This window comes from Eleginops maclovinus, chromosome 13, assembly GCF_036324505.1.
Source record: "Eleginops maclovinus isolate JMC-PN-2008 ecotype Puerto Natales chromosome 13, JC_Emac_rtc_rv5, whole genome shotgun sequence".
Taxonomy (NCBI): Eukaryota; Metazoa; Chordata; class Actinopteri; order Perciformes; family Eleginopidae; genus Eleginops; species Eleginops maclovinus.
Window position 1 is genome coordinate 19,737,433 of NC_086361.1, and position 16,799 is coordinate 19,754,231.

Sequence of the window (16,799 nt, forward strand, 5' to 3'; positions counted from 1 at the left end):
CCGCTCTGCTTGGCACGGGAGGGGGCGATCAAATCAGCCCACACCTCCGTACCTCAGTCAAACAACCGTAACGGTCCTGTGTCAGATATCTGACACGCTCAACAGGAAATGGAAGTCAAGAAAAATAAAGGAACTTAAGTTGAGCTCAAAAACACGTGGCTGTCGAAAAATTGGTAAAACCCAATGATGGAATAATGATTATTTATTTGGAGGAAAAAATATTCTGTGTCTATGATCTAATTTTTAAATAACACCTGTGGTCATGAAAGTTAGAACACTTTTCAAAGTTAAGAGGCCCTATCACGCTTTTTGGGGTTCTCCCTTTCCTGTAGCGTGATATATAGAATGTTGTGCATGTCAATGGTCTGCAAAGGCTAAAATCCCAAAGTTCCTCTTTTTTGGCGTTTTTTCTTAACAAAAATAAAACGTACAACTTTTTTCAGTAGTGCAAAAAAAGAGGTCCGTCGTTTGTGTCCGGAATTTATTCAAGTTTGAATTCTGAGCAAGATGAAACGCCTCCATCGGAGTCCTTTGTTTACTTGTGACATCACTATGTAACACGTACACTTCTATTGGATAGCGCTCCAACACATTGTACGTGATAGGCTAAGGGGTGGGACATATCTAAGCAGTTGAGTAATCACAACAGAGCAGACCAGCTAACCAGTCAGAGCAGACTGGGCTCTGATTTCAGACAGAGGGTGAAAAGAGGTGCTGCAGCACAGGCAGTATGAGAAACATAAAGAGCTTTCTGAACATTAAAGCATGGAGACATATCCCAGGAGAGACACAGAATACAGATATGAACCTGAAAATGTGCGGATAATATAACAATAACAAATATAATTAATTGCATTTTTATATTTCTCATGTTGAAAACTTTGTGGGTTTCTTGTTCTCTTGGCCATTCCATTTTTTCTCAATGAACATTGAAAACAAATAAGTAAAACTATGAACATGTAGAGCTGTTTTCGGGTGACTAAAGGTGACCGAGGCTCTCCGGTGACTCTGGTTTGTGTCGCAACCAAAGCGAAACAATCTGGATCTCTGTGCTCTGTGGCTCCTCTCAGCCTGCTGTGGCTAATTGCCTCCTCTGAGAACCACGTACAGCTCAAACACACACACACACACACACACACCAGCCCGGGACCTCCCATCCATCTGTTTGCAGCTCACACACACAAACACACACTCACACAGGTGTGCTCCTCAGCTCAGGGGAGGTCCCAGCCGCCTGCTGTCGTGTTTGATCACGCCGTGTCGTGTCTTGTCATTGTGATTTTGCAAAACCTGCGGTTCACGACTCATCTCGGTCCAAACAGCCTCTCCTCTCACTGCCTCCCACCTCCTCTCTGCTACCTCTCTGTAGCCGGGCTCTGGAGAAGATCACACAGATGCTCCACGATACATTTCACACAGCTTACACTCCCATCCCGTCCTCCTCTTCATCGGATCATTCATTGATACTCTTTAACCACAAATCTCCTGAAACATCTTTCCTCACTTTTGCTCTCTGGGGCAGATCTGAAATGTAACGCTGCTGACATCAAGTTGTGGAGGCAGGCAACTACAGCTGGGTTTCCTTCTGGTGCACGTTATTTCTATGTAGACCCAAATGAGCTTTATTCAGTGGGGTTTCAATGTTATGCTGCTTTATACTTCTACTTTGATAAGCATATGAATACATCAATAATTATAATCATAACATTGCTTTGATGCATTGTAGTGTTGCAGTTATACGACCCTTAGCTATCAGTGTCCTTAATAACATCTGTTCCCAAATAATACATTTGAGTTTATGACCGTAAGAACAACATGCATGTATTTATGAATATACGTGATTCCCCTTTAATACATCTGCAGCTCACTGGGAGACAGTAAAGACAGCTAATTGTTGAAATACTCAGTAGAAACCTGTTTCTGATTCACTTTTCACTTTGACATAAAGTGGGGAAAGCTAACATAATAATTTCAGCTTTCCCCACAAAATGAAAAACGTCCACTATGATAATATCAGATATTATCAGCAAATGAACAGTAATTGATTCCTGTTGTTTCTGTTTTTTTTATTGTCTCCATCTTGTATTTAATTTCTTCTCACAGGTTCAATTTGACCTCTGACCTTTCTGACAGCAGCCAGGAGGATTGAATGCTTTTCTTCCTGTTATCTCCACTAGGAGGCGATGAGAGCCTGTGATTACATTACATGTCGCTTGTTAGCCGCTTTTATCCAAAGCGATTTATGTACATTCAGTACTGTAGGCAATCCCCACAGGAGCAATTTGGGGTGAAGTGTCTTGCCCAGGGACACATGCTGACTGCAGTGGGGATTGAACCAGTGATCTGAAGATCAGCGCATTAAAACACTGAGCCTCAGCTTGTCGAGTCTTTAAAATGTCCTGCATAAAACCAGGATGCAACAGGAGGAACATTTAACATATTCACCATGTTATAAATACAACATTTTAATCAAATATTTGCTTTAAAAAAACGTTATATAAATTTAAAATCAAGAATATAATTATTTAAATATTATTTTAGGTTCATCACGATTTGATCTGTTTCAATCTTTTACATCATAAAACAATTTATTAAGGGGATGGAAAAAAGATAGGCTCTCCCTCTTATCTGGAGTGGTTGAAACCTTCTTAAACATCAAATTCAAGGACTTCCCTGGACCAAATCACTCAAATCAAGGACCCAATCAAGTAAAATCTGAGACATGGATCAACATTAATTTCCTTTGTGATTTCTAGAGGCAGGTGGAGTCTGAAACTAAAAGCCATCTTCAGGAAACACACATGCAGACTGTGGAAAACAGCCTGCTTGCTAATTTAATATCAATTCTATAAATATTTTATATGATTTTTGAAAATAACACTGATGCTTACAGGACATTGTTGCCTCATACGTAGCTTAGTAGATTATATATTAACGTGGGGAAAACACCAGATCAATATATAATGCATTATTTGTTATCTGTATAATATCTAATGCTGCCCTAAGGGCCGTTGAAAAGTGGCTTGAATTTATTTAAGAAATGAGTCTAAAATGGTTCAAATACCAGATCTACCTCTTATTGTAATATGTATCTTTTTTATTTCAGTCATTGTTTTTCTTTATTTCAGAACAGTGCAATCGTTTTGCATTTTACATAAAAAGAAATGGTAATAACTTCAAATGATGAATGTCATTAAATGATGGGATTGCCCAATGAAATAGCAATGAACTATTGCCACTATAAAAGCATATGCTGTGCTTCATCCAAGGTCACAACAATAAAAAGATAAACAGTGTTTGTTCAGTTTAAGAGCAAAGAAAGACTCCGAGTTTTGAAGTCAAAGAAATACAACTTTATTTAAGTGTAAACAAAAAAACAAACAAAAACTGCATAGGAAATGTTTAAAGTCCACAGAGTACAGAGAGAGCAGCAGGTGGCCAATATATTATAGTCTCCTTTACCTTATTTAGACTTAAACCTGACATCTGCACTAAACTCAGCAGGACGAGCGTGTGTGTGTGTGTGTTTATCATCAGTCAACGATCACTCCCTCTTTTACACACACACACCCACACACACCTGCATGAGGAAGCGCCAGCAGCAACCATCTAAACTCAGCGGACCACCCCGGCCCTCCCCGCCTCTTGGACTGTTGGAGGATACATTCAGTGGATTTCTGCTTACACAACACGGATGCAGCGCACAAACACCAAACACACTCTCACACACCCAACTGCCGGGAGAACAGGACACAACGCAAACAAGATTTTTGGACATGATTAACTGGCTGTCAGACCCTCAGGCCTCCTGTCGGGGTAAAGGCTGTCTTAAAGCTGGTTCAGAAATACAAACGCAGTGCCGCATGTTTCCACCACACACACATGATTCCACCTCACACTCGAGGTATTGCTGGTGTGGAACATTTAGCGTCGAATAGAAAACTCTGCGTCGTGTCTTGTTCTGCGACCGGCAGCCGGCTGTGGTCAGCGAGCATCAACGAGACGCCGTATAACCCTTTTCTTCACAAAATACATTCTAAAAGGGCCAATGGACGTCAGGCGGTGGAGAGCGTTTGTACTTTTTGTAAAAGAAAAATTGGCAAAAAAAACCAACCCAAAGATGAATCGGGGGAGCTAATTGAAAGTGTTTCAGATTTAGAAATAATTTGTTTTATAATATGTAAAGGGGGCACACAAAAGAATCAGACTAGTACTGAGGGGGCATAAGGAGAGGAGGGGGGGGAGGTACTACATCATCACTACGGGACACGTTTCAATGAGCGACAGGGCCGCTGAGAACTACCTGAGTTTTTTTTTTTTCCTTTCTTAATTTTCCAACCTTTTTTTTTTGTCTTTCTGTCTTTAGAGTATACAATCATTAAAAGAGGGTCTACGACCTTGCACACGTCACCTGGTGCAGCTTTGCTTTTTCTCTCTTAAAGCCGTGAGAGGCCAGCAATAAAAATGGTGGACAAAAAACCACAGGGGCCCAATAATAAAAACATTAAAAAGAAACACTGAACAGGAGTGCAGTCAACCGATCACGTGCTGAGCAGCCCTCGCCGCACTTCCTGGATTCTTATAAAGACGAGGAAGGAAGCTGGTTGCTAGTTTGTGCTGCAGGAAGCTAGCTGCTTCTCACATGACAGCGAGCAAGTTCCCATCACTAAGTCAAACACAAAACGGCCACCTTGTGGATTCATCGTATTTGGGGAGGTACCATCTACGGAAGGACAGTATGTTAATATGTCTAATATGCAAACTAGAGGGAGCTAAAGTAAAGTAAGCACCAATGGTGGAGGGGCGCAGCAGCCTTCTGCTTTTCTATCTGAAGACGGCCTCAGGGCTCGAGGCTCGGCTCGCCCAACAGGTTGTGCTCTGCAGAGCCTCTTGAGAACAGGAAATACAATCGCAAAGGTCAAAGGTTAATCCCATCCAACGCAACCCTAAAACACACACATACACATCTTTGGGTATATATTTTGGTAAAAACCATCCCAATAGTCAGCTACCCCACCCCATCTTTTTCAACACCTATCAATATAATACAAGGACTTTTTAAAGCATGCAACAAAAAAAGAAAAGAAAAGCAAAAGTTTTAAAATACATGTTTTTCCTCTTTAAGAGTGAAGACCTAAGGATCTTAAAGATAGAATTCTGCAAAAAAAAAAGAAAGAAATGGATGCAACATGAGTTAATACTGAAAAGCAAAAAACAATCTTACTGGTGAAACTAGGTGTTGAGTTCAAAGCAGCTGGGTCTATGGAATCAAACTGGCTCGCCATCGATGTGCTAACAGCTCCACTTTAATAATAAACCAGGCTGTTGTAATGCCTGTGTGATGCGTTTGTTTAAATCCACGCTGAAATATTGGTAAATTGTGCTGAAAATTGAGGTAATTCTTGTGCGTTAAAAGGCGGATTTGTGAAGTTATCAACTCTTTAGAAGAGGCCACATCCTCTTGCCCTCACCCAAGTGGAATCCGCATGTTCATTATCATCATTTTGAGGTAAATTGGGCCCAGCCCTCATAAGTGCATCCAATCAGAGAGTGAGGATTTAACCCCCGGTGCTCCCATGACTCAACATGTGTATCTGTGATATAACGGTCCAGTGACACTTGTCGTCTACAACGTCTGGTCCCGCTGCCAACTCCGTTTGGCACTGAACTCTCACAGACCATTTTGGCACAATGCTTTCATCTGAAATATTTGGTTTCTTGATGATAAAAGGCAAAGTTCACCAGGCATTTTACAGTAGATTCGACAAACCAAAAGAAGCTGCTCGGGGTTGCAGGATGGAGCGATGACCATAATAACAATATTTTTTCTCTACTTCAACCGGGGACAAAACCATGATCTTTGGTCCAACAGCTATGGGACATTAACTGCACTGTAACACAAGAAGATTCAAAGAATGAGGTATATCTGTAATGCATAAAAATCTGACGAGGTATGCTTAAATATAAGAGTAAAAATTAGGTATGTAACAAATGAGGTATTTCCATGTTTAAATGCACAGTAGCTATGAGTGACACACTTGAGGTATTCAGGAGTTGAGGTATATATACGAGAAAAGAGGTAAAACAACCGTTGAGGTACAGGATTTCTGAGATATGACGGCGTGAATCCTGATCATGTGCAGACGGGCCCTCTCCTCTGAGGGGAGCGCCGGTCGGTCATTCTTTTCAAAAAGGTCCCAAAATTCGTCGCTAGGCTAAGGGAGTGGCTAACCGAACCGAATAATTGTCTAGTGCTTCTAGTGGGACACGGATCGAACAAAAAAAAAGGGCAAGGGGATTCAAAACCCCGCAAGAGTTAGTAGCGATTCTATTGAGGTACAGATCTGAGATGCCACTCTGAGTCCACTGAGTCTACGGGTCGCATAAAAATGACAAAACAGGGGCCACGTTTGATGGGATGAGGCGATGGATGAGAGGGAAAGGGGGTTATCTTTGGTGCGGGTATCTTCTGTTCTCTACACCGCGAACATCTCTGCAGAAATCTCCTGTCACTACCTAGGTCCCCAAGCTGCAGGTCATAGCGGGAAGTGAAAGTACTCGTGCATGATAAACTCACATGCACTTTTGTTCTTCTAAGCCTAACATGGACAGTGCTATGTACTCAACTCCAGGCCCTTCATGAACTCCAGACTTCCCAGCAACAATGATTAATTAAGAAAATGTTTTTAAAGGGGATTTTCTTTTTCTTCAAATGGCCAAATCTACAGTTGGCCATTGTGCAGAAAAATCTAACTTTGGTTGACTCCAGTATTTGTAGTCTATAGACCTCCATCTTTAGAGGAATCGGTCTAATAGCGCTCAATCTGGAGATTTCTCCTCAACTCCCAACATCAATAAATAGGACAGGGCTTCCTGATCACGCCCCCTCATTGGACTCAATCCCGGGCCCCAAGGAGCCCAAGACGGTGGCTTTCAACCACCATCTCAAATTCAAAGGATTGTAAATGTCGGGCCTTAAATTTGATGTCATTAACGTCCTCTGGACAGCCAAATCAGGTGTCTACTTGTGAGGCTTTTGTCACACAGCATGCCTCATGAAAAAGGTGTCATTTAATTAAATGATTAAATCTCTACGTTAAGATCACTAATAGATCCGGATCTCGGATAATCATTCATCACCAAAATCCTTTGGTGTCCTCCCTTTTAGAGGAGACGCTGCTCTCCTTGCATACTTTGCATTTGAGTTGCAACTCACTGGAGAATAACGACCCAGGTTGTCTTATTTTTATAAAGACAATAATTTCCTCCAGTCTTATGAAACTGATTGGGGAAGGGGAGTACTGGATGATCGTAGTATTTTATAACAGGTTTTATTTTAGGGATCGTTTTGGAGATGACTTTATATTTTTAATTCTCAATAACTCAGCATTAGCCATTAAAGCTAGAGGGGGAGCCTTGAGAGTACTGGTCATTTTAATCAGTCCTACGTGACCTGAGCTAATTTTGATTCTTTCTGTTTTGGCATCGCTTCGCGCTCTCTTCTTAGGCGATCATGACAAACTCCGCAGAGCCACAAAGAGACAAGGGTCGATGCATACGCGAAACACTAACTAGCCCAAAAAATAAAACATAAAAAAGGACACTAAATCCTTCTCCGAGATAAACCCTCTAATGAGAATAAATCATGCAGCCTCGACAGCGGTCTGAGTATTGTCTCAGCAACAACATTCAGGAGGTTCACTTTAACTCATATTTCAAAATGCACAGCAAGAATGTCTTTAATCCTGTGCAAATATCAACTGAACAGTCTATTCTTTTTTTTGTCTTTCTTAAATAACAAAGTATAGGAGGTAGGCTTTTCTTCTTTGTAAAACTTCACGGACTTTAAACCTCTGCTCAGTGACTATGAGTACATTCATAAAGAGCTAAATGAGGTAGGTGTGGAGCAGAGGGTACAAGATTTCAAGAAAAGTGAAAAAATCCCTGAGATGGATACTAAAGGAGAGCTCACAGAGAGGGTTCAGAGCAGCTGAGACCGGGGGATGGAAATATGGCTTTTTCTACTGATTATCAATTTGTAGAGGTCCCCTTTGTCATACATACCACAAATCTCTGATTGGAAAATATATATCAATGCACGTGAAAAAAAAATCTATAGTTTTGTTTTCCCTTCACTGCAGCATGCTCTCAACCCTCTCTGCGCCCGCTTCCTCCTGTGTGTTGATTCATTCTCTCGCCTCTATTTCCTTCATCAAGAAAACTGCAAAAGGACAAACGGAGGCGGAGAATGCAAAAAAATAAATCTTAGAACTTGAGGATGCGATTATTTCCAAAGTCAACGACCACAATGACTCCTTCGGGCGTCACGGCCACACCGGAGGGGCGGTCCATCTGTCCGAAGCCACTCCCCTGTGTGCCAAATTTGCATAAGAAGTTCCCGTTGGGCTCGAACACTTGCACCCGGTGGTTGCGGGAGTCGGCCACGATGATGCGGTTCTCCTGATCCACGGCGACGCCCTGGGGCCGCAGAAACTGCCCGTTCCCGGTGCCCTCGGAGCCCAGGAAGCGAGCCGACTGGCAGTCCGGCCGGATGACCAGCAGCCTGTGGTTGTTGAAGTCGGTCACCACCAGGTGGTCTTCGTGGTTAAAGGCCACGCCCCTGGGGGAGTCAAAGTGTTTCCACAAGGCCCCCTCGAAGCCGTACTTGTTGAGGAAGGAGCCGTCGGGGCCGAAGAGCTGCACGCGGTGGTTCCTGGTGTCCGAGACCAGGATCTTACCCTCAGAGTTGACAGCCACATCCCAGGGATAGTTGAACTGCCCGTTCTTGGTACCCTTTTCCCCAAACTTCAGCAGGAACTGGCCCTCAAAAGTAAACACCTGTCAGACAAAGCAAATGTGTTAGAGTCCAACATGTTTACATCTGCAGGAGAGAGAATAAGCATGTGGACCTGTGTGTTTACACGGCTTTAAAAGCTTTTCAGAAGCTTAACATGCCGTTTTACGATAACATTTATTCTCCGATGTCTTATGGACTTACCAATCCACAAGTGGAATTCCAGCTAAATTAGTAAGTTGTGTGTTTTCGTACCTGCACTCGGTGATTGTCCTTATCAGCCACAATGATTCGTCTCTGACTGTCACATGCAACCCCGGCTGGACGGTCAAACTGTCCCGGACGGGAACCCAGAGAGCCAAACTTATGGTGGAAGGCACCGCAGGGCTTGAATATCTGGAGAGCGAAGAAACAAAAAGTCCAGTTGATTCCACTTCAATGCATCTACTCCAAAAAGCTCTCACATGTTGAAGTGAAAGGGTCAAACTCAGCTGTGTTTGTGCAGATTCTACAGAATGAACTCTAATGTACACACCGCTAATGTCTTAACCAAGCAAAGCAATACATGTATGTGAAAACCACTCAGGCCCATGAGTGTGTGATACGTTTATATATCCCTGCTTTAAATTGAGGCCATTTGTTCTATTAAATATTTCTTTCTATTTTCCTTTAGGTGACATTGGTGTACGCAAAGTGTACTCAAACACAAAGTTTGCTTAGCAGACTCTCCGCTGTGTAAACATCTCGGCTCAAAAATCAACAGTGTGAAGTCGGCATTGACTGCTGAGTGGATGGTGCATCACTTCTAACCACTCTTAAGTCAATTCAGTCCAGATCAGTGTGGTGTTTAGCAGAGACAAAGGGTAGAATTAAAAACAAAAGGAAGTGTGTATGTATATACAGTACATGGGAATAACTGGGTACATATGTGTGTGTATGAATGTATATTTATGACATCATCCCTCTGTGTGTAGCACCGTCGATGGATAATGAATGGATGCAAAGGGTAGCAACTGGAAGACATAAGGAGAACATATCTGAGTCCTCTCTGCATAGCATGGCTTTTTTTTGTTGCGTTAATTTAACTTAAAAATTGTTGTGTTTCTTTTGGTTTAATTGTTGTCTCGTTGTTGTGATTTACCTTTAAGAGGATTAAGACTTTTTAAAGCCTTGGGAGCAGAAAATAAAGCCCCTTTTTAAATGTGCTTTACCTACATTTAACTGGCCAGGCATAGAGAAGATTCATTACAACCATGCGTGTGACACTGTGATTAAAGTTTCATATCGAAAAGATTAAAAAGCTTTTTTTGTTGCATGCGAAAAAGCTAAAGCGGAGGTGTTGGGAATAAAAATCTCAGGCTCCTTCAACAACGCTTAACACAATAAACATCATACATGAAGGAATAGGGAAAAAAATATGCGATAGAATAGTGCAATTAACACAAAAGTAAAATCCAGAGAAAAGTAAAAAATGTAAAAGTAGTTGAGAATAAGATAAACAGAAAGTAAAATACTGTAAATATAATATTGGGTCAGGAGCTCTACCTGTACGCGGTTGTTGCTTCGATCGGCCACCACCACGTATCCCTCCTTGTCCACGCTGATGCCCCAGGGGCGACACAGCTGACCATCCCCCTCCCCCTCGTTCCCGAAGGCCGCCACCTGGGAGCCCAGCGCTCCGTAGCTGCGCCCGGACTTCACCAGCACCTTGAAGGGGCTGCCCTGGATGTGCTGGTTACACACCAGCACCGACACCAGGTGCTCCCCCTCACTCTTGGGCAGGTAGCCCACGGTGTACGAGCCGTTCTGGTGGTCCGTCACCTCCGCCGCGGACAGGTTACCCTCTGGGACCGACATGATGATTGCAGACACCGTGTCGCCGCCGGAGAGACGAGGCTCGCCGTCATGGTCGTATCCAATCACAGTGAAGGAGGAGGGCTTGCCACGAAGGGCTGTTTTTAGACCCTCACCGTGGGCTTTGGTGACGGGGGCGAAGGCTCCGCTGCTGATCAGACCCATGGACTGGACGGCTATGTACAGAGCCTGAGGAAAGCATGATGGAAAACATTAGTGTGGTTTAAAGATTTAGCCCCTCTCCTCCAATCAGTCTTCCTTTTTTAAAACTTATTTCTATTTTATCTTTCGGAAGATTTATCATGCTGTACTTTTATGATCTGGAGATAAGCTACCTGGTCTGGAGGAGTGAACATGAAGCGGTCGTCTTCCTGTGCCTGCAGCAGACCCCTCAGAGCTTTCAGCTCGTGGATCTGTGTGAGCATTCGCTCTCGGGCCAGCAGGACGTCCAGGTGGCGGCCCTCGTCCAGCACCTGGCTGACGGCAGCGATGGTGCTGTCCAACTTGGTCAGACTCTGGTGCAGTTTCTCCACTTGCAGGTACAGAGACTTGGCCTTCACCTGACGGATCTTCTCCACCTGAGAGGAGACGGGAAACAGAACGTTAACAATCTAAAAAACAAATGTTATTGTTCAAAAAGCATAGAAAGCACGTTTTACCTGGCACGCAAAACAAAGACACACCTATTTTGCATTGCACTATTATTAAGTCACACATTTATGTATTCCTGTTCCTTGTAAGGGCTCAACATTAGGAAAGCAATACTTTTTATCCATCGGAAAACAGTTATTCACTCTGTTAGTATTTACATCACACACATGTATTTCGGTCTGATCGGGATTTGAACCCGCAACCCTTTGGATCCCAACTTTAAATCAAAACTGAGCCCCAACAAATGTGTGTCTGCCTGGTAATCTTCACTAAAAGTTACCCCGATATAACACACTTCTATGAGTTGTGGTAACCTCATGTGTAACCACATGACTATTCAATTCTGAACATATGATTTGAAGTGGAAATAATCAAGTCTCCTGGCTCCTCTTAACCCTGTGTGCCCACAGGGTGGCAGCAATGTGTCTGTCAGGTATTCAGGACAGAGAAAAGGAATATTTGGGTGAAAATGAGTTGTCTGCTTAGCCTTTTTTCCTAGGGCATCAGTGTGTCAAAAAGTGAAAAGACTGGAAGTAGCAGAGATGCATCTATAGGAGACACCATGAAATGTTTACTTAAAGTGAATCAGCACGGAGGAGAAATACTACATTGCTGATTCAAATGGTAATTATGTGCTTGGCAAAATGTGCATGACCTTTACTTTAAGTCACATTTAATTCTGTGTAATAACTATTAATGACTCCCTGATTGTGATACAGGAAATATAAGCATCACCATTGTTGGGAAGCACAACTTAAAATCCTTTTTCAGATCTGCTGCTCCTCCAGATTATTCTTTCAGCAGACATTCAAACACACAGAATTAAATCCTGCAACTTTACATTAGGGACATGTTAAATGTTGGTAATACATCAAAATAAAAAAGGCATAACTTGTGCATTAGTGCTAAATAGGACGCACTAAGTCCAATTTACATCACAGTTGTTAGTGACTGTTGCAGCTTTGTTGCTTCTGCCTGAACAATACAACAGAAGACAATAGGACAACAATGAGCATACAAAGTATACGATCCAAAGAGATACCAGGATCCGCAGCTCACCAAAGGAAAAGTGTTTCGGGAGTGATTCATTCAGCCGATTGTGAAGAAAATAAATTAACGCGTCACTTAACCACCGCTCATCTCTGTTCCCCGTTAGAAGCCAGGTAGAGTTACGGTACAGTCGGTGAGAATAAAGAAGTTAAGAGGGCGACAGAACCTGAGAAGCACAGATTGGGCTCTTGCCTACCGTCAGCAAACAAAAAGAGTCAAACACAAAAGCCTGACTGCCTCTATGGCTTCTGATAGTGGGGAGGGACTGAAGAAGAAACAAAAGAGCCCAAAGGAGAGGGCTCTTTTGTTAATCCTTGGCGTAAGTGGAACTGCAATTTGCATCTGTGTGACTCGAGTTACACTTTATAGCCACGCAGGACAAAGAGTTGAGTTAGGCTTTCTAATGGGCAGACATGGAGTTTGAGTGGAACACAGTCACTGGTAGAGCTGGTATGTATTTCAAAGAGTTACAGAGTGACTGCTATTTGATGTTATAACTCCTTTTAATTTCCCATGCTAACCTATGCCGGTGCTACACATACACAAGACACACCCAGAGTCACACTTTCAAGTCAAATACTTCACCCCTGAGTAACTTGTAGTATTGTTTTTGTTGTAATCCCACAGCCATGAATCACTCCAGTGCAGAGTCACAGAGCTGAGTCACTGCAGAGCGCTTTCCTAGATTTAGTTTGTGATTTCCGGTCACCACTGTCAGCCTACCACACAGGCTCACCGTCCAGGAAACACTAGCCGAGTCATTTCCAATATCGTGTCTGATTCAGAGGTTTACGGCTCAACTTGCAAGCGCTATTCACCCCATAGGCCAGTCTGCCTCTGATGGGCGGGACTTAGCGAAGCCTCGTTTTACAGGTAACCCCTGTCATCTCTATCACACGACAATAAACACGGCAATAAAAAAGGAAGTATTTAACCAGTAGCAAGACCGCCTTCAAGCAGCTTTACAAGCACAAGAGAACTATGATACATGAAGAAAATCACTACCTTCCTACTTGAGGTATTTACAGCACCTAGGTATTTCTCAGGCAACAGTAAGCATAATGCAGACACAACACACACACACACACACACACACACACACACACACACACACACACACACACACACACAGAACGGCCTCTCAACTCACCACTTAGCTATTCAGATTCATACAAGAAAAAAATAAAAACTTTGCCATAAATTAAACATGTGCAAGTTAAGACAGAAAATCAGTGTGTGTGTGTGTGTGTGTGTGTGTGTGTGTGTGTGTGTGTGTGTGTGTGTGTGTGTGTGTGTGTGTGTGTGTGTGTGTGTGTGGTTTGGTTGCCTGTAATGACTTTATCAGGGCAGGGATAAGGGGTGAGACCTGAAGTGGTGCACAAAGGATTAAAGAGGGAGCACGGGTAAGTGAAAACCTCCTCGGTGACACTTTGACCTGCACACACACACATGCACACTTGAGAGCTGTAAGATCTGAGGGAGTAATACACAGGTCAGTTTTTACAATGTCACCGAGCCGGCTCTCAGGAGGAAAAGGAGAAATAAGAGTTGGGTAGACCGGAGGGTGTTCGGATAAATCATCCGGGATGTTGTGTAAGGCTACAGCAACACAAAGCACATCTAACCTCTTCTTTTCAGTTGTATCATCAGACGTTTTGTGTGTTTCAACGTGTGTGTGAGAGATCTGAATGGTAAAAAAGCATGCATGTAGTCCCTTTTTATTCATTTATAAGAAAAGGTTCAGGGGTTTTGAGGGGTGAGGGGCCTCATGGATGTTTCTTCCTCCCTGCTCCTTCTCTGGGTAACCTTAAACCTGGGGGGCCCTTCAGAGGGATCCTGAAGCACAGGCTGCGGGCCACACTGCTTTGTAAACAGCCTTTTCCTCAGTTTTGTTTAACCATAAGCTACTACAAGGAGTTCTTAACTGGTTATGAACCTGCTCCATTTAATACTGATGCCTCTGAAGCAAACATGTCCATCAGTGACTAGATTTGCTGTTTCTATATAGTTATTTTTAATCCCCCTGAACTTAGACGGATGATTTACAGCACGCAGACAGGAGGAGTATACATTTAAAAGTGCCACATTTTGCAGAGATTAGAGCAATCATGTATTAATTTCGCACTCCTGACAAAACATTACATGCACAATTAAAAGCAGACACCTTTATTCTCCCTAACAATGGATTTACTCGGTGTACCATGAGGGTATCAAAGGCTATATAGTAATAACATTAAGAGGGGCCATATTATGCTTTAAGGGATATTCAGAGGGCGTTTTTCTCCCATACACTCCCCCCCTACCTGAAACACCTCCATTGGACTCCTTTGTTTACTTCTGTAACATAGTGACATCGCTATTTAACACTCATGCTTCTACTACGCTCCAACACATTGTACATGATCGGCTGAGGAGCGGGACATCTCTAAACGGTTGACTAATCACAACAGAGCCAGCCAGCTGACCAATCAGAGCAGACTGGGCCCTGGTTTCAGACAGAGGGGGGAGAGTGGTGCTGCAGCACAGGCAGTATGAGGAAAAAGTAAAGAACTTTTTGAACATTAAAGCATGAAGACATGTCCCAGTAGAGACACAAAATACAAATATGAATCTGAAAATGAGCAGAATAAGGCCCCTTTAATTTATAATGCTTTGTGACGCTGATAACGATGCAGCAGCGGCAGCAGCTCACCTTCCACAGTAGTTCACACTCCCTCTCCTCCAGGGCTTTCTTGTGTCGGAGCACGAGGGCCTTCACTTCCGTCTGCACCACCTTGGCTTTGATCTCCACCTGCTCCGCCATGGCCTGGACCTTCTCCATGCTTAGCTGAGGAAACAAAACATGAGGATGGTAGGAGGGTTAGCAGCTGTTTCCCTACAGTTTCCCTTTTTCATTTCAATTTTCACCTCAGTTATGAAGGTGACATCACTGATGTCCATCTTTAGCCGTCCCGAATGAAACCACACCATAATGTCACAGGGTGAAGTATCTAGAGAGATTTTCAGTATTCTTTAGCTCGGCCTCTTTTCCTTATTATGGTATGCAGGATTATCTCCCGCTGCAGTGGAACAAAAGGAGCAGTGGACCACCTCCTGCTCTGTTTTATCACTCTGACGAGACACTGATGACCCCCAGAAACAGGATGCAGAGGACCAGGAAACATTAAAAACAGAGGACACTGTACGGGACATCTTTCCTGGCAGGCCCATGCTCTAACACCTGCTCGGTTTTGCTATCTGTTCCTTTCTCACGTTTGGTGGCTACTTTAGAAGGGGAAAGGGAAACAGGGGTCAGGAATAGGAAGTCACTTCCCACAGCACAAAATGATGCCACTTCCTGCTGATTTAACCCAGACTCAGTCCTGATATTTAAAGTGGGCATCGTGGGAATTAGAAGCACTATTTGGAAACCGTTTAACGCTCATAATTCTGTAATTAACCTTGTGAAAAGTGTTTATGAAATTGAGAAAAATATCAAGAAATAAAATTTGGCATTGCCGATTTAGTCAGATTTTTAGACCTGATGACATTTTTTAATCAGATATTTTATCAATTAAACTTTATAGTAATTATCATACATTTGATTGTGTGATTTAGATTAAAATGACACTCTCACTAGATCAAATGTTCATTTTATAAGCAGTTTGGTATGTCTGTAAAAAAGATTGTCAAATTAGGGGTAAATCTCTAAATTAAAAGGAATTTTAAAAAAATAGTGAGTTTTTTATAATCAAAAAGTTGTATTTTAAAAAAAAACAGACCTATAGAACAAGATGCAAATTGCTTTAAAATCCTGACCAAGAATCTCTATTGATCTGCTGTCTCACCGCACAGAATGTAGTTAAAAATCAGGGTTTCTGCATGATATAATATAGACACTGTTTCTTCATTACCCTAATAAACCCAGGTACTGAAATACAACTGTATGGCATAAGCTGGAGGTGTAAGCTTTTACTACCCCCAATTTGGGCTTAATGCACATTTCCCTCTTTGTCTCCCCCCTCTCCCTGCTGTGTTTTATCTGGCTTTTCCTCTGGCGTTTTGTGGGAGGTCACAGGGTGAGCCGGACCTCACAGGGACGAAGGGGAGGTGGGATAAGGCCTCCTTTGTGATATCGGCCGCAGGGATCAAAGGTCAGCCAAACCTCTCCAGGTCATGATCTGCAACCTCTGTCTGAAGACACATACCGTCCACCCCCACTGCTGCCCTGCAGGAACAAAGCCTGGCAGCAGGGCCCTCTTTCTCTTCCCCCTGGCCATTTGAGGTGGGCAGCTAAAGGGTCAAATAAATCTGGCCCCCAGAGAGAGAACAGCAGGGGGGAGAAGACTTCTGGAAGAATCGGGGGAGTTTTATCAATACGTAAGGAAAGAGAAAGGGGGGAAACATGAAGGCTCCAACACCCTTTTTTCCGGTTAGATTTCTCGCTTTTCTGATTCGCTTTACTGCAGCT

At 43.0% G+C, this 16,799-nt stretch overlaps 1 protein-coding gene across 1 annotated transcript in view; it reads right to left on the bottom strand.

The window, feature by feature from the left end:
• Positions 1 to 3,011: 3,011 nt before the first annotated feature.
• Positions 3,012 to 16,799, bottom strand: part of trim71 (tripartite motif containing 71, E3 ubiquitin protein ligase) — a 33,384-nt gene continuing 19,596 nt past the window's right edge. Inside the window, exons 3-7 of the mRNA XM_063899219.1 lie at positions 15,042 to 15,176; positions 10,984 to 11,226; positions 10,340 to 10,837; positions 9,050 to 9,190; positions 3,012 to 8,838 (exon numbers count right to left, since the gene is read on the bottom strand). Coding sequence (XP_063755289.1) covers positions 8,266 to 8,838; positions 9,050 to 9,190; positions 10,340 to 10,837; positions 10,984 to 11,226; positions 15,042 to 15,176 — 1,590 coding nt within the window. The 3' untranslated portion in view covers positions 3,012 to 8,265. The remainder of the gene's footprint in view (positions 8,839 to 9,049; positions 9,191 to 10,339; positions 10,838 to 10,983; positions 11,227 to 15,041; positions 15,177 to 16,799) is intronic.